At 42.7% G+C, this 18,550-nt stretch overlaps 1 protein-coding gene across 8 annotated transcripts in view; it reads right to left on the reverse strand.

Moving 5' to 3' along the window:
- LOC144683384 (uncharacterized) overlaps positions 1-18,550 on the reverse strand; it is a 110,981-nt gene that overhangs the window by 65,308 nt on the left and 27,123 nt on the right. For all 8 annotated transcript variants that reach the window (XM_078546387.1, XM_078546394.1, XM_078546377.1 and 5 more), the window contains exons 2-3: positions 14,964-15,263; positions 3,974-4,279 (exon numbers count right to left, since the gene is read on the reverse strand). In XM_078546387.1, coding sequence (XP_078402513.1) covers positions 3,974-4,279; positions 14,964-15,263 — 606 coding nt within the window. The remainder of the gene's footprint in view (positions 1-3,973; positions 4,280-14,963; positions 15,264-18,550) is intronic.

Consider the following 18,550-nt stretch of genomic DNA (forward strand, 5'->3'; position numbering starts at 1 on the left):
AATGTTGTGGGTTATTTTATTTAGAATGTTGTTGATTGTTTTAGAATGTTGTGGATTGTCTCAGCAGCTAGGGTGGAACTTTTCATAACTGTCCAAATGTAAGCAGAGTTTTCAGAGCAGGTTGTTGTATATGGATTGGCCTGAGCCCCCTCAGGGAGATGGAAGCTCTTAATAAAAATATTTACTTTTATCAGTTTTATAGTTATAGAGCAACCACCAGGCAGAAAAAAGCCTCGAGGAAGAACTGCATAATTGTAATAACATTGAGTTAACTCAGCATGACAGAGCTATGTGCTCTACAGAGAGCGCTTTTCACTTGTTGCATCTGAAGCTACCAGGGTGGTGAAAGTTGAACTAGATGGACAAAGGTCTTCTGAGGTCTAGCTATTCCCATGATCCTATGTGGTAATTTAGCAAGTAGACAACAATAGTAAAACAAAACTAAAATAGATCATGTCTTGGAGTTAAAATATGGGGTCCACTATCCACTACCCTATTAATTTCTCTGAAGATGTAGAAACATAATGAAGCAGAGTCCTATATTATAATGAGGCAGATTATCTGTGGCAGGTTTGCAGGGTTTTCAATCTGTTAAGAGCTGGTTGGTGTCAATTTATCGCAGGCCTACAATAACCAGCGTGAGTAAAACTCAAAATACTGCAATGCTGGGAAATATTAAAGACAAACAAAAAAATTGGAAACACGTGGAAAGTCAGTCAGCAAATGTAGAGAAAGTAAACAAGTTAATGTTTCAGGCATTAAGCCTTCCAACTGTGACCTTTGCTGGAGTGGGATTTATTCTTCAAATATAAATGCCTGAAAATTCATTTATTTTTTCCACATTTTGGGCTGGATTTTAGGTGCCAGCCTGATCCCCACCCCTGTGACTAAAAAGTTGGGGGCCGGGGGAAGGTGTCCCCACCCACAATCTTGATGGCTGCCCCGCAGCAATTTAACAATGGGAGCAGCTTTAATTACTTCAAGGTGAGACATCCGCACCCTACATCGGGAGAAAATCCTGCCTTAGAGAGCTCCTGGCCAATCCAGTCGGCTGGCCACTCTGTTAACCCACGACACCAGCTGGGACTGGTGGCCACTGCTGGGACTACAGGCAGTTTTCAATGCTGAGGAGCCCAGGTAAGCCTGGAGCCAGGGGTCTCAGCGAGAGTGTGCAGGGGCGGGTTCAATAGGCAGGGGGGCTGGTGGCAAATGACCTTGAAGTGGGTGCCTGCAATTGACTCAGGGGACCCACAAAGGAGGCTCCCCCTTGCCTGATACCAGCACGTACAGCTAAAGCTGCTGGGCTTCCATCATGGTGTGGGCCTCTCATTGCCATGGGTACAATACCAGCAGGGGTGGGATGAGACCCTTAAGTGGCCATTAATCGGACACTATAGGGCCAAGGCTGCCCGACATCTCCCCTGCCCCCTGTACAATTTCAGACATGTTTTGGGCAGACAGGTAGGTGGCAGGAAGGCCAACAGCTAGATTTTACTTGCCCTCAAACCCACCAGCAGGAGAACATAAAATTCAGCCCTTTATTTCTACTCTTGCTCAGGATGTGACACAACATTGACAGTTAACTTAAAGCCATTCCACCAAATGAATCCAAGTGCTTTAAAAATGCTATTAAATAAGAAAAGAAAGGCTGGGTTTTCCTTCCAGCGATGAGGTAACAGTGAAGCAGGACTAGTACACTCTTTTCTTACCATAAATCTAGCGAAGGATCAGGGGTTATTGGCCGTGCAAGACAGGTTCCCATCTGGATTCCCACCACCAAGAAAGAAAGGCTTACATGTATATCGAGCTTTTCATAACCATTAGCCCCCCAAAGTGCTTTCCTGCCAATGAAATACTTCTTGTAGTCACTGTTGTAATGTAGGAAACAGGGCAGCCAATTTTTGCACCGCAAACTCTCACAAACAGCAATGCGATAATAACCAGATAATCTGTTGTTGTAATGTTGATTGATAGATAAATATTATCCAGGATAACTCCCACTCTTCTTCCAAATAGTGTCACTGATCTTTTGTGTCCACCTGAGACTGTAGATAGGGCTTTCGTTTAATGTCTCATCTGAAAGATACCACCTCTGACAGTACAGAACTCTTTCTATACTGGACTGGAGTGTCAGCCTAGAGTATTGCACTCAAGTCTCTGGAGTGGGACTTGAACCCACAACCTTCTAAATCAGGGGCGAGAGTGCTACCAATTTATAAAATAAAGGGCAAAACTCTAAAACAGGAGCAGAGGGACCTGGGTGTATATGTGCATAAGTCATTGAAAGTAGCAGGGCAGGCTGAGGGAATGGTTGATAAAGCATACTATCCTAGGCTTTATTAAAAGGGGCATAGAGTACAAGAGCAAGGAGGTTGTGTTGAATTTTGACAAGATGCTAGTTTAGCCACAGCTGCAGTATTGTGTCCAGTTCTAGGCGCTGTGCTTTAAGGAGGATGTGAAGGAATGGAGAGAGTGCAGAAAAATATAATGAGAATGGTTCCAGGGATGAGGAACTTCAGTTATGAAGATAGATTGAAGAAGATAGGATTGTTTTTCTTGGAGAAAAGAAGGCTGGGTTTAATAGAGATATCCAAAATCATGAGGGGCCTGGACAGAGTAATTAGGGAGAAACTATTCCCACTCATAATAGGATCGAAACCAAGAGGGCACAGATTTAAAGTAATTGGCAAAAGAAGCAGAAGTGATATTAGAAAAAACTTTTACACGCAGCCAGTGATTAAGGTCTGGAATGCACTGCCTGAGAGTGTGGTGGAGGTAGATTCAAATGAAGCATTCAAAAGGGATTAGACTGTTATCTGAAAAGGAAGAATATGCAGGGTTATGGGAGGAAGGCAGGAGAATGGCACAAAGTGGATTGTTCATTTGGAAAGGTGGTGCAGACATGATGGACTGAATGGCCTCCTTCTGCACTGTAACAATTCTGTGATTTGTGAGCTTAGACAGAGCTGACAGACTAAGAAGGAATCTGTTAGGGTTAGAGAGGGAAATACGTATTAGTGCAGTGGAGACCACTACTGTGGGCCCACAAGTACCTTCCAGCAAGCAGTCCCAAGGAACAGATAAGAAGGGCAGCTGAGAGGGAAATAACATGAAAAACCAGGGCCCACTTCCCATTAACAGTTACATGAGATAAGCAGGGAAGGACCACCAGCAATTGTCCCAGTAGGGATAGAGAAGAAAAATGAGGTTGTGATGGGGAGGCGACAGTAGGCCACGCCATCCCTTTTTCCCACCATTCTGTTCCATTTTTGTGGAGGAAAATCCATTCCAACAAACCTAGAGACATTCTGCAGAGTTTAACCATTTCCTGCTATATTTTTCTAACATTCCAAAAAGATGTATGGAATTTTAAAGAGAGCAGGGAAAAAATTGGATAATTTAATCATCCTGAAAGGTATGAATACAGAATTAATCTTATCACAACAAAATTTTGAACTTGGCTGATCTCAAAATATTTTATTTGGTTTGGATTCCTTAAAAAGTGGACCATTTTTTATTGTGCAGAGGGGAAGAATAGTGGTTTACACATGCAGTATTCACTATAACTGGACAGTAGCCAGTAGAGATGAGACAAGTGGAGAAAGAAAGAATCAAAAACCGACTCGCTCTCTTCCCCTTCTGGGTACCTCACAATGAATCATCTAAAGACAGGAATCAGCAAAGGCCTTAGAACAGGATGTTTGCTCACCCTGTTCGACCGAGAATTGTACATCTGGTACATCTGGAAGGAATTAAAAATACCTTATAATGGGAAGTAATAAATAGAGCAGATGATTTTATTATTTTTTAGAAAATCTGAATCCAGACCTGGTCCAACTGAACCATGCAGATTTGGGCGAGGTTAATATTTTAAATCAGGATGCTGACACCAGTCAGCAGAACTTAGTTATAAATACACTTCTGCAGCAGGAAGTAAAGTTTAACATTAATACATACCAACTTTATAATTTACCTTTAATGGTCACTGTCAAATAATTAGTTGTGTCTCTGTAGCCTGGATTATTAGGGGCTTCCTTCTTCACAAAAATGTCGCAGTTTTCCTTATTAGTGCAAAGATCTCTATTCTGATCTGTCAAATCTTCTATAGTGGAGTTCTGAAATTTAACTTCCATGTAACATTTGGTAGTTTTCCTCCCATTTACTGAACTGTAGCTCCAGGTAGCATTAATTTTGTTAAGTAAGGGAAAGGTGAGTATCTTCAATTCGTTGATCCCAGTGAGTACACTCCCATCTGTTATAGATATCATCATTTTGGATACTGTATGGAAATAAATGCACATAAGAAATAAGCACAAATGAATCAAAAAAACCCCAAGGGCAGAATATTACGCTCGGCGTGCAGGTGGGCCACCCGACACGCCCAAGCGCAAAATGACACACGATGACGTCAGGCGAACAACCTGACATCATCACGCAGTCTCGCAATATTTCGCTCAGCAGGTGGGCACCAGAGTCGGCTGTGCGCCCGCCAACAATTAAAAGCCTATTAAGGCCATTAAGAAGCTAATTAAATTCAAATTTACACCGCCTGTCCAACCTAACGGTTGGTGGGCAGGCGAAAAGGCCATGCGGCCTTTACATTTTTTAGGAAACCTCATCCATGGGTGTGATGAGGTTTCCTAAAGTGAATAAACATCAAATAAAAATTTTATTTTTGAATGTGACTCTGTCACATGAGCTGGAACATGTTTTATGACATTTTTATTTTCTTCATTAGTTTTTTTAAACAGCACTTCATCTCCCTGAGGCAGCTCTGTGCCTTAGGAGGTTTGAAGCATTCTTTCACGCGTAAGTGCGATGGTCGCGCTTGGTCTGCACACCTTCCTCCCCCTACCCGCACAGGCAGCGCTGACATCTGTGTTCCACGCTGGGTGGGCCTTAATTGGCCCGCCAGTGTGAAACTGCAGTGTGGAACTGATCACGGGCGGCGGTCGGCTTGCCAACCACCCCCGTCCACCCCCGCCAAGCACCCGCCAAGGGCAAAATCCGGCCCCAGAAAATTTACTTAATGGTTACCAAGGAGAGAAGCGCTCAAAGGAAGTTTGGAAGGAAAATTCCTCAGAACTGCTCCCACTCCACCAACATTACTTTTCCAAAAGTACGGCAGAAAAGAATTTCCACCACACCTCTGGTGAAGTAATGCCAGCAGAATGGAAACAGTTCCAAGCAACTGGTCAGCCATCATCACATGTGCTACTGGAGAGGTTAAAGTATCAATGGTACGATTACTGGATATAATTTAATTGGATTTTCATGAGGCATTTGATAAAGGTCTACTTGTGAGACTTTAAAGATAATCAAGCCTAATGGAATTAAGTTAATTCAATAGAAACTGTTTTGGCAATTGAAAAAGCAAAATGTGATAATTAATTAATTGAAGTTCAGTCTTCATGACATTGTTTAGTAGAGTTCCATAAGACTCTGTTCCATTTCCTTTGTTTACATACTCCAAATATATAGAATACTATAAAATTTGTTGATGGTGCCAAGTTATGTAGCTAGATGGCTTGTGTAAGATGGAGACAGATATTATTGTGTAGATGATAAAGTGTGTATGAATTAGCAAAACACGTAGAAAAAGAAGTGGATATGATTGTTTATCATTCACTCCAACTGAAAGGAGGGAGCAGGTACTAGGATAGACCTCAAGGGAAGGAATAGTGAGTTTAAATTGGTTGTTTCAATCCTTTGCAGGTCTCTCACTTTATATAGCCTATTTTCAAAAGGACAGTACACTGGAAAGGGCTCTGAAGATAGTGACTGGATGATTTGAGACTTAAAATTTAATGTTATGAAGAACAATTCACAAAACTGAATTTGTTTTCTTGGGAGGAAAGAACATGGTAATGGAACATGATTTGTGTCCTTTATGACAAGATACATGGCATAATATAAATGTAAGAAACCTGAATTGTTCACAGAACTAGAGACCAAGTGCAAAATTAACAAGCTTCAAATTAGGATGGTAAAACAAGTACCATTTTCTTTTGCAGTGTGGTGTATACGTGGAATAGTTACCCAGCAAATACAATGGATGTTGGTACAAACAGGAGAAAGACAAACAAACAATACTTATTTCCTCTAAACACCTGTCTGTAAGCAGAAAGTGTTTTGAGTTATTTTTAATATGTGCTGTGGCGTGTTTTCCCAAACCCTTGGTTTGCGTGGTCCAATTTACTAATAACACACAGCAATCTCGCATTATGATTAACTCAGAAGGTAAGTTTATTTCACATTCAAAACGCAGGTGAGAAGTGTTCACAACATCCCTCTCCACTACACACACACACAGAGTAGGGTATGGGGGTGGGGTGGGATAGAGGGTAGAAAAAGGAGGATTACAACTATGGATAGTAACAATACAAAAACCACAGAAATGGATATTAGTTCACATGATTTCCAGAGTCCAGAGTTAGAATCCAATGAGGAATTATTTCACGTATGAGTTCGAGTACTGCTGGCTGAAGACTGGAGTTGCAGTATTCACTTTATAGTTGGTGCTGATATTGCAAGATGAAGTAGGTACACAGAAACTGGATGGGTTCTGCAAGTGATGGTAGGAAATCTTCCAGCAGAGACAGACTTTGAGGATCAGGCTGTTGTTTTGTCTGGAGGTCTGCTTCTTGGTGGTCCACCAGTTGGATGTCAGACAACAGACTATGAGGCTAAAGATGTAATATTAAAACTGTCCAAAAAGGCCAGAGGTTTGGATCACGTGACATGTCGCATTCATGGTTAGTTGCAGCTTAACAATCGGTTTCTGTGCTTCTGGCCAGAGTTCCATTGCTCCTCCTTAGGAGAGAGACAAAGTGGTCCTTCACACCTCTTACAGTATAATGCTTTTTGATCTCTCTCTTTGGTGATAGTTGCAGTTGGGGGGAAGGGGGGGGGGGCACAGTTTATCTGCACTTCCTCTGCTTTTGTTGATTACAAGGGGTCTATACAATGAGGTGTGAGATTCCAGAAGACTGAGTGTAGAACTCTTTTGTTCTTGTAACTTCTCTTGGTAGCTTCCAGAACAAATGTCCAACCATGTGGTCATGTGACTTGTAGCAGCCATCTTTTTTGGTTCAGCAGAAAATCCATTTTAAAAAATAGCAATAAGAGTAAAGTTTTGAACACACAGGCCAGAATCTTCGGGTCACCGATGGGTAAAATGATGCGCGGTGACATTGGGCATGCATCACCACGCATCATTCAGATCTTCAGTTCGGCGGGTGTGCACCGGAGTCAGCTGCGCGCCTGCCAAAATGTTAAAGGCCTATTAAGGCCATTTAAATTCTAATTAGAATAATTAACTGAGCCACCCATCCAACCTTAACATTGGAGGGCAGGCAAAGAGCCCAGGAGGCCTTCACGTTTATCATGAAACCTCATCCATGGGTGGGATGAGGTTTCATGAAGGTTTTTAAACTTTAATAAAAATTTTTAATAAAATTGATAGACATGTCCCAGCTCATGTGACACTGTCACATGAGGGGACATGTCTTAAAAATTGTTTTCTTTATTTAAATTTTTAAAAATCAAACTAATCTCCCTGAGGCAGCTCTGTGCTTCAGGGAGATTTCTACACTCTTTCGTGCGCATGTGCAAAAGAATGCAGGCCCCAACTCAGCCTACTTCCCCCGCCCACACAGGGGGTACTCAGTGGGCCATAACTGGCCCACCCACGTAAAATGGCGGCACGCAGCCAATCGTGGGCGGCGATCGGCTGCGCTCCCGCCCACGCTTGCTCCTGCCCAACCCCCTCGACAGGGTGTAAATTCTCCCCACAGTGTTGAATTTCTTTTCATGTCACAGGAACCCAACAATGTCAATCAACAAATTATAAACAAGAAGCAGATAAATATTTCTTTAAGACTGAAAATAATATGGCTGATCTGAGCCTGAGTAGAAATCCAAATGTTCTAATTGATTTTAACAGCCCTTGGCTACAGTGGGCAAAAGTTTTCCCATTCCTGATTGCTGTCGTTAGCCCATGCTGAAAATTGCTTGGCGGTGGATGCCCTGTCAAAACATGATTGATCTTTGCTGTGAAGCCCTTCACTGTAGAATAACTTAATGCTACTCTGCATCCGGACTCAAGGGCCTCAACTGGGCTGAGGACAGGCAGGCCACCATAGGCTTCATCCGCCCTTGTGAAATTTCAGACAAGTCAGGAGCAGGCAGGTAGATGACAGGAAGGCCATGCAGGCCATTTTACAGGTCACCCCAGCTGCAAACCTGCTGGCAGGGGCCCGTAAAGTTCTGCCCAGAGTTAATGGGCTGAATTATAGGAGATGCTGAATTCCACACACCACTGGCTAAAAATGTCAGGGAGTTGACTACCCAACAAGGGGAACACCAGCTGCCCCATGGCTATTGAATGACCAAATAGCCATTATTAGGCTGGAGGCTGGACTTCCACCCTTCTGGATCAGGAAGTCCAGTCTCGGAGAGCTGCCAGCTTTTCAGAGACTGGCAGCTTTTCAGTATGGGCAGCACAAACGATAAGAGGCAAGCAGCACTGGATTCAGCCCCGCAGGTGAGTCACGGGTCTCTTCTGGTGCCAAGTTGGCAGGCTTGAGCGAAAGGGGTCGCGTGTGGGGTTTGAGAGGCCATGGGAGGAGGGGAACCTGAGGGGGGTTAACAGATGTGGGGGGGACCCTCTGAATGGCCAGGGGAAGAAATACCGGGATAATTTGTTCCAGAAGACAGTCACACCTCTTAGAAGAGGGTCATCTGTTATGGTCAGCAGTGAGGGACAGGAGGATGTGATTGTCAGTGAGGCAGATAATGGGACTGAGCAGACAGTAATGGAGGAGCCTCAGACTTTGCAGTTGTCAAACAGGTTTGAGATGCTTACAACCTGTGTGGATGAAAGCAAGGTCAGCAAGTTGGATGAGCTGACTGGCCATAGCACCATGGTACAGGAAGCCGTTCAAGTGGGGGGAGGAAAAAGGAATGCAGTGGTGGAAGGGGAGAGTATAGTGATTGACACTGTTCTCTGCAACAACGAGCGAGCCCAGACAGCTATGTTGCCTGCCCGGTGCCAGGGTTCAGGACATCTGCTCAGAGCTGGAGAGGAACTTGCAGTGGGAGGGGGTGGATCCAGTCGTCATGGTCCATGTAGGTACTAATGACATAGGTAGAACTAAGAAAGAGGTTCTGAAAGCTCAGTATGAGGAGCTAGGCACCAAATTAAGAAGCAACCTCAAGGGTAATAATCTCTGGATTATTTCCTGAGCCACATGCAAATTGGCATAGAGCAAATAAGATTAGAGAGACAAATGCATGGCTCAAAGACAGGTGTGGGAGAAGTGGATTCCGGTTTCTGGGGCACTGGCACCAGTATTGGGGAAAGTGGGGGCTGTACCGTTGGGACAGTTTACACCTGAACTGTACTGGGACGAGTGTCCTCACAAATCGCATAACTAGGGAAGTAGAGAGGGCTTTAAACTAAACAAGAGGGGTGAGGGATCAAGCTTGGGTAGAGGTAGCAATTCAAGGTGTAGAGTCAAGACAGGAGAGCAAAATAGTAATATGAAAAATGAGGGTCGGAGAATGGCAGGAAGGGACTGAGAGAAAAAACCCTAAGAATGCATCAATAGTCAAGACTCGATGTTACAAAGGTGACAAAAAGACAAAACTCTATCTGAATGCACGTAGCATTCATAACAAAGCAAATGAATTGATGGTCACATTGAAGTAAATAAATATGATCTGATAGCAACTACAGAGACGAGGTTGCAGGACGACAAAGATTGGGTCCATAATATTGAGGGGTACATGACATTCAAGAAGAATAGGAAGCTAGGGAAAGGTGGAGGGATAGCACTGTTAATCAAAGAGGGCATTGGCACAATAGTTAGAGAAGACCTTGGTTCAAGAGATCAGGATGTAGAATCAACTTGGGTGGAGATGAGGAATAGTAGGGGAAAAAAGTCATTAGTGGGAGTAGTCTACAGGCCCCGTAACAGTAGCCACAGTGTAGGACAAAGTATTCAAAAGAAAATATTGTGTGCTTGTGATAAAGGGGTGGCAATATCCATGGGTGATTTCAATCTACACATAAACTGGAAAAATCATATTGGCAGTAGTAGCCTGGATGAGGAGTTCTTAGAATGCTTTTGAGATAGATTCTTAGAGTAGCATGTTCTGGAACCAACCAGAGAGCAGGTTATTTTAGACTAGGTATTGTGTAATGTGAAAGGGTTAATTAATGACCTCAGAGTAAAGGCACCCCTAGGTAGAAGGGACCACAATATGATTGAATTTTACATCCAGTTTGAAAGATAGAAGAGTAGGTCTAAGACTAGTATCTTAAACTTAAATAAGGGCAACTATGTGGGGATGAAAGCTGAGCTAGCTGAAGTGAACTGGGAAACTAGGCTAGTGGATAGATCAATAGAGAAGCAGTGGCAGACATTTAAGGGGATATTTCAGAGTATTCAGAATAAGTACATTCCTATTATAAAGAAAAATTCTAAGGGGAGGATCCACCATCCATTGTTAACTAAAGAAGTTAAGGAAAGCATCAAACTGAAGGAAAAAGCATACAACTGTGCAAAGATGAGTGTCAAGACAGATGATTGGTCAGAATATAAAGAATGGCAGAGAATGACTAAAAGATTAATCAGGAGAAAGAAATTACAGTATGAGAGAAAGCTAGCTAGAAATATATAAATGGATAACAAGGGTTTCTACAGGTATTTAAAAAGGAAAAGAGTAAGTAAAGTGAGTGTTGGTCCTCTAGAGAGTGACAGTGGGGAGTTAATAGTAGATAATAAGGAAATGGCAGAAGAAATAAACAAACATTTTATTTCTGTGTTCATTATAGAGGATACAAAAAACATTCCTGTAATAGCTGCAAATCAGGAAGTGAAAGAGAGAGAGGAACTTGGTGAAACTGAAATCACCAGGGATGTGATACTGAGGAAATTGATGGAGCTGCGGGCTGGCAAGTCTCCGGGTCTCGAAGGACTACATCCTAGGATCTTAAAAGAGGTGACTAATGAGGTAGTCGATGCGCTGGTGTTAATTTTCCAAAATTCGCTAGATTCTGGAAAGGTTCCATCAGACTGGAAAGTAGCAAATATTCAAGAGGGAGGGAGGCAGAAAACAGGAAGCTATAGGCCAGTTAGCTTGACGTCTGTCATGGGGAAGTTGTTAGAATCGATCATTAAGGAAGTTATAGCTGGACACTTAGAAGAGATCAAGGCAATAGGGAAGAGTCAGCATGGTTTTGTGAAAGGAAAATCATGTTTAACCAATTTATTGGAGTTTTTTTGAAAGAGTAAGATGCGCGGTGGCTAAAGGGGAGCCTGTAGATGGGATAGATTTCGAACAGGTCTAGCATTTAATAAGGTGCCACATCAAAGATTATTACGGAAAATAAAAGCGCATGATGTTGGGGGTAACATATTAACATTGATAGAAGATTGGCTGACTGGCAGAAAGCAGAGCGTATACATAAATGGATCTTTTTCAGATTGACAGGGGCAGAATTTTTCCGTCGGCGAGTTGGGGGGAGGGCACGCTTGCCGATGCGAAAATGACACGGGATGACGTCGGGGGAAACCCACTGGTGGGATGAGGTTTCATGTCGGTTTTAAAAAACTTTAATAAAGTTTATGTGATATTTATTAACATGTCCCATCTCGTGTGACATTGTCACATGAGGGGGACATGTTAATAATTTTTTTATTTTTCAACTTACAAAAACTGTCACCGGTCTCCCTGGGGCAGCACTTAGTCTCAGGGAGATGTGCACTCTTTCGCGCACATGCACGAAAGAATGCACTTTGACAGTTGGGGATTCCCTCCCCCCCCCCGAACAGGAAGCGCATAGTGCTTCCCGTCGGGCTGCCCGCTGGACGAGCCTTAATTGGCCCGTCCACTCAAAATGGCAGCGGGGCCCGTTTCGGCGGCGGAGTTCAGCTGCCCGCCCGCCACCGAGCCGGTGGGGCCCACCTGCCCATCAAGGGCAAAATTTTGCCCAGGATGTGACGAGTGGAGTCTGTACCGGGGCCTTAATTTTTTATGATTTACATCAATGACTTAGAAGAGGGGAGCGAAGACATAGTAGCTAAATTTGCAGATGACACAAAGATAGGTAGGAAAGTATGTTGTGAAGAGGACATGAGGAGGTTGCAGATAGATATAGATAGGTTGAGTGAGTGGACTAAGATCTGGCAAATGGGCCAGGGTTTCCCAGCCCCGTCGCAGGTGGGACTCGCCATGGGCGAGGCGGCGCCCCAGCCAGAAGTCCATTGACTTGCGGTGGGACCAGAAGATCGTGGCAGCGTGCAGGTACGGAAAATCCCTCCGATGGAATCTAATATGGGAAAATGTAAAGTTGTTCACTTTGGCAGGAAGAACAGAAAAGCAGAGTATTACTTAATTGGAGAACAGCTGCATAATTCTGAGGTGCAGAGGGATCTAGGTGTTCTAGTACACGAGTCAAAAAAAGTTAGTACGCAGGTACAGCAAATAATTAAGAAAGCTAATGGAATGCTATCCTTTATTACGAGAGGGATTGAACATAAAAGTAAGGATGTTATGCTTCAGTTCTGCTAGGACATTGGTGAGACTGCACCTCGAATACTGTGTGCAGTTTTAGTCTCCTTATTTAAGGAAGGATGTAAATGCATTGGGAGGTGGTTCAGAGGGGGTTTACTAGATTGATACCTGGAATGAATGGGTTATCTTATGAGGAAAGGTTGGATAGACAGGGCTTGTTTCCATTGGAGTTTAGAAGAGTGAGGGGTGATTTGATTGAAGTATACAAGATCCTGAACAGCCTTGACAAGGTGGACATTGAAAAGGTGTTTCCTCTTGTGGGTGCGTCCAGAACTAGGGGGCACTTTTTTAAAATTAGGGGTCGCACTTTTAGGACAGAGATAAGAAATTTTTTCTCTCAGAGGGTCATGCAACTTTGGGACTCTCTGCCTCAGAAGGCAGTGGAGGCAAGGTCAGTAAATATTTTTAAGGCAGAGGTAGATAGATTCTTGTTAGACAAGGGAATCAAAGTTTATCGGGGGTAAATGGGAATGCGGAAATTGAAACACAAAAAAGGTCAGCCAAGATCTTATTGAATGGTGGAGCAAGTTTGAGGGGCCAAATGGTCTACTCCTGTTCCTATTTCTTATGTTCTTATTAAGGTGGGTCCCCTCTGCCCACCACCAACCCATGCAGGGAAACCTGCTGGGCTTGCTGTTTGGCGTGGGCCTCCCCCACCGTGGGTTAAACCCAGACAACAGAGGGATGAGGCTATTGAGTGGGCATTGATTGCCCACAAGGATCTCAACTGACCCACTTGCCTGCAGGCCATCCGCCCTTCCCACACCAGTGATAAAACGATGAGGGCAGGGGCGGACATATATGCAGCAGGCAGGTTTCCTGCTGGATTTTACATGCACCCCGACAAACCCACCGGCAAGGGAACATATAATCCAGCCCAATGTTTCAGGTCTAACATTTTACAGTTCTTACAAAAGGGCATCAACCTGAAAAGCTGGGCTGTATTATAAATCAGATTTGAGGCAGGAAGAGGCCCTTAATTGGGCACTAATTGCCCACTAAAGGTCCTTAATTCGGCCATGGGTGGGCGGCCCATGTAATGCCTCCCCGGCTGCCCATGAGATCGCGGTGTGCGGGTCCCTCAGCACGGTCTCCTAATTTACGGGTCTAAGCGTCTGTTTTCTTGTCTGCGGGTGGCCTGTAAAATTTAGCCTGTTAACTCTGTTTCTCTCTCCGTAGATACAGTTGCTAATGCACCTGTTGAGTATTTCAAGTATTGTGTGTTTTTATTTTTGGTTTTCAGCATCCGCATATCTCACTTTTGAGGCAGAATTCATGTCAGGACAAAAAGTGCAATGAAAAGGCTTGGTGGCTGAATAGTCTTTTCTCATTCAACACCTTGCTATGTTGTTACAATCTTGACAAACCACTCAATTTTGAATTGCAACACCATCCAGAATTGGGTCACATTAAGAAGAATTGCGTTAACTGCACTTTTTAACTGAGTTTTAGGTGGTGTCTCTTGATCATTACATAGGCCAGAATATAACACTCGTCAGGCGGGCACGTGCCCAACCTGACCCGGTGTAAAATTACGCATGATGACGTCATCATGCACTCGTGCAATATTTTGGTCGGCAGGCACGCGTAGGAGTCAGCAGCGCACCCGCCGACAATTAAAAGGCCTAATAAAAGGCCATTAAACAGGTTATTGAATGAAATATTTTGCAGGCGAAAAGGCCAAGCGGTTTTTGCGCTTTTTAGGGAACATCATCCACGGGCGGGATGAGGTTTCTAACAGCTATTAAAAATTAAATAAAAATCAAAACATTTCATTGATAACATGTCCCTAATCATGTGACATGAGGGGGCATGTTTTTTTTTAACAATTTAAAATTCTTTATTTTTACTTCTTAAACTCTTCATCTCCCTGAGACAGCTCTGTGTGTCAGGGAGCTTTTCCAGCGCACACCCACAGGCATGCGCGAGCCTGTGTTTTCGCCCTCCTCCCCCCTTCCACACAGGCAGCGCTGCCGCATGCGTTTCACGCTGGGTGGGCCTTAATCAGCCCGCCAGCATGAAATCACTGTCCGGCCCTGATCGCGGGCAGCGGTCGTCTTCCCGGCTGCTCCCGCCCACCCCCGCCAAGCTCGCCCGACGAGGGGAAAGTCCTGGCCATAGTATGATGTTTAAAAATTAAATGCCTCTTATCTAGAAATGAAGTACATGGTGCTTACTATAATTGTTTTTATAAGAGATAAAGAATATTTATACTTTTAAAACAATTATTAACAGTTAACTCTCCACAGACAGTGAAAACAAATGAGATATATAAAACAAATGCACCCAGGCACTTTTAAGATCTTGAGATTTTGCAAGTAGTAAAAAGACAAATCGCAAAGTTTTAAGTATGATATAAATACCAGATAAATAGACTTTACCCTGAGGAGGTGATCCTTGATGCAGTGTTTGCTTTTCCTTTGTATCAGTTTTACATATAAACCAGCCTGTGGCTATAAAATGTGGAGTTACGTTCTGAGTAGCAAATTTTCCTTGATTCCTTGCATTGCTGGGATGATTTAAAGAGACTTCTATCTCAGTCATCCTTCCTTGAGTTCCATTTTGTGAATAGTTGTTGATACTAGTAATGTTCACGAATCCGAGCAGAGAAGACAGGTTGGTTACTTTATTTGATAAGGCTGGGTCAATGCACACCACTATGAGCACATTAACAATGTCTCCTGTGAACAGACAACAATCAATAAGTGTGTGAGTGAACTTAGTTATTAACAGAGCTATTGCCATAATCACAGCCACACACACATGCACGTTCCAGCAGGAGTCTCTGGGTGGTGATTAGGAGCATGGATCCCAATTTTCCCTGTCTCTAGCCCAGGTCGCTAATGCCAATTGTCACACTCTAGTTGTGGCTCCACCTGAGATCAGCTGGCTCAACAGAGACCTCTGGGGAATGAAACTGGGACCATCTGGTCTGTAAGCCTCAGTGCACCAAGTGGTGTATTTAACTAATATGCCAACAACAGAGCACAAACCTGTCATGCGTTGTTAAAAACTGCAATGTTAATGCTGTGCTGTTTAAATTAAAAGATACATTAAAATGTTCTAATGTGCAATTTAAAAAAAAATCTTCTGAAAGATCAACCAGCCTTGGTCTCTTGCTGTAGGAAGAATTAAAGGAAACATGCCTTAAGTAGAATAATCACCAAGTACCTATTATCAAGTGGCTGAAATAACCTGTACAGCGCTGGTCTCTCACTACCTTCAAAGGCTGAAAACTAGTCCTGGAGGCTTCGGTATATAGAATAACAAAAGCTCCGACTCCTCTTGAAGATCTCATCTCCCTCCCTCCACAATTGCTGAAAGGGGCAATTTGAGGCAGAAGGCAAAAGGAAAAATGGAAAAGAACAAAACCAAAAAAAGCCAGACAAAGAAATGCTGGATTAGAAAAAAGAAATGGACAGCGAAGTGAAGCTAATTTTTTCTTCTATGTTCAACCAAAATCTCAGCAGAGAAAAATGAAAAGAAAAAAATACAGCAATAAAGAAACAGCCTGCACAGTTCAAGGTAGGCATAGAAAGAAATTGAAAAGGGAGAAAGGGAGGAAACAAAATCATAGGGAGAAAAATAGCCCAGCCCCTGATCCTCCCAAATATCATATTATCTCTGCAGCTGCTGATTTGTTCTACCACTCCCTAACCTCTACCTTTTAATGTCCTTTCCCTCAATTAAAAGTATTCACTGTCTCCCACCTAGGTCATTGACTCAAGGGGATACTGCCTCCATCTTCCATCCCTCAAGTGTAAGGCAGACAAACATGAATATAACTGATGGGCTTAGGCACCACACCACCACCCTCCACTCAACCCCACTGCCTGCAACTCTACTTAAACCCAAGGCCAAGTAAGCTACCTCGGCTTTTGACTTGTATTTCTTCCACTACAAGGAACCTGATGTGTCAAACTATTCCTCCCAGTATAAGAAGTTTGATGTGCCCACAAGCACTGAGTAGTTAGAATTTGCAGGGAAAGTAGACTTTCATAAAATACATGTGATTATGCACCTGAATTACAATGACTTCAAAATATCTCCGTGGATCTACCCTTATTAATCGTACATGGCTTCATAAAATACATGTGAATGTATGCCTATAGGTATTATAGCATCATAAAAAGCAAATTAATTTTTTTTGAGAAATCAATACAACTGTTTAAAAATCAGATAAAGTAATATTCTATAATTATCTTAAGTGTTCTTATACTAATATTCACACAATGGTTTCAATGCCAGAGTACGAATGCCAATATTATTGGGATAATGACGGTGAACTGAATTTTGAAAATGAATTCTTTTTCTTCACGGTGATGTTGTTTGTTTGCATTGGCATAGATTTTAGCAGCACATAGAATTTTCAAAGCGCAAATGACATCTTTAACAAAGCACTTTCCCCTTTTTCCATTCAAAAATAACAAAAACACATTTTGATTGAATACTTAATAAAACAAACTCTGTTATTTTAATATACTTATCCTTCTAACCATCGGTCCCTGAAGAGGAAAATGGCGTCATTCTAGTTGTTAGTGTGGACTTGCAAAAGAGCAGGTAATCTTTCTCTTTTATGTGTAACCATTTCCGAAGGGAATGCTCAACAAATGAACAAAACTGAGCTGCCAATAAGCAGAAAGCATACTGTGGTAGATACATTAATGCAAAGTAGGATTTCAATACGCTAGTTTATTAGCATTCAGAACCCTTGCAGCATAAGTACCACCTACAGACAAGTAGGTGTAACCATATGTAACTGAACACTGTGGAATAACTGCCATTCATGGTGTTTGTGATAAAGGCCATATTCAAATTGCAGGTAGGAGCGATTCTGGAAATGGACAGCATGGGTCAATATCATCACAGCTTTTAACAAAATTTGTCACTAAATATCATCGCAGCTGGAGGAAATAATAGTATTTTATGAACATCGTTTTAATTACCTTCACCATGGAAGGTGGCAGAGGTAATATTTTTGCCCCTGTTTGTTAGTCTGTTTGTAAACAATATATCTGAAAAACTAATGGATGAATTTCAATGAAACTTGGTGCACAGATGTGGTATGGCCCCAGGAAAGAATCACCAGTTCCTGCCGAAAATGCAGATCCGGATCCAGATCCTGGAATCTTTTAAATGATCCATTAACATTGGGAGATAATTGATTTTTTTGTTTAGAATGGTGCTGGTTGTTTAGAATATTGTGTATTGTCTCAACTGCTGTGGTGGAATTTGTCACAGGTGTCAAAATGTGAACAATTGGCTCAAATGGTTTGTAAATGAGGGGACTAGTAAACATTTTAATGTATAAGAAAGAAGGTTGAAATCATATTCTTTGCAGTGGAGAGAAGACGGATCCAAAGGGAAGAGGTTGCCCTTAACTGGGATCCAAGAACTGAGCAGATCACAGAAGTCTGAAGAATAAACTACGGAAGTCTGAGGAGTTTGCACCAAAGATAAGTTTGAGAATAACATGAAAGAGAAGTCTACAAGACGAACCTAGTCCCAGTTTTTGCGTGCTATGTTGTCCATAGCTGAAACAAGGATAACCAGTTAAGTTGTGTTAGTTATTGCCTACTTGACTGATTCAAATTTTTTGCTTAATAAATCTTTCCACTTTGTTACAATTTAACGGTCTTGCTGTCAACTTATTTATCACACCCGATCTCCTTACAGTTAATGGCGACCACAAACTGGGACCTGAGTCAAAATAATGACACACTGAAGCATTTGAGTGTGGTTACATTATTTCTGTAATTCTCAGGATCAGAACTCGCTTGCACTTGCAGAATCTGGTGACCTTCATAAAGGACGTGATAAAAGACCGCATAAACAATTTTCTTTGGGCAACTTGGAATCTCAGTGCCGCTTTGCCTGGCCAGCTCGTGACCTGGGAGGGCATACCACAGCATAGTGGGAGTGAGGAGACTCAGTGAAACCTGCCAGTAGTCAAAGACGCAGTTAGAAA

Source organism: Cetorhinus maximus, chromosome 1 (assembly GCF_964194155.1).
Source record: "Cetorhinus maximus chromosome 1, sCetMax3.hap1.1, whole genome shotgun sequence".
Classification (NCBI taxonomy): Eukaryota; Metazoa; Chordata; class Chondrichthyes; order Lamniformes; family Cetorhinidae; genus Cetorhinus; species Cetorhinus maximus.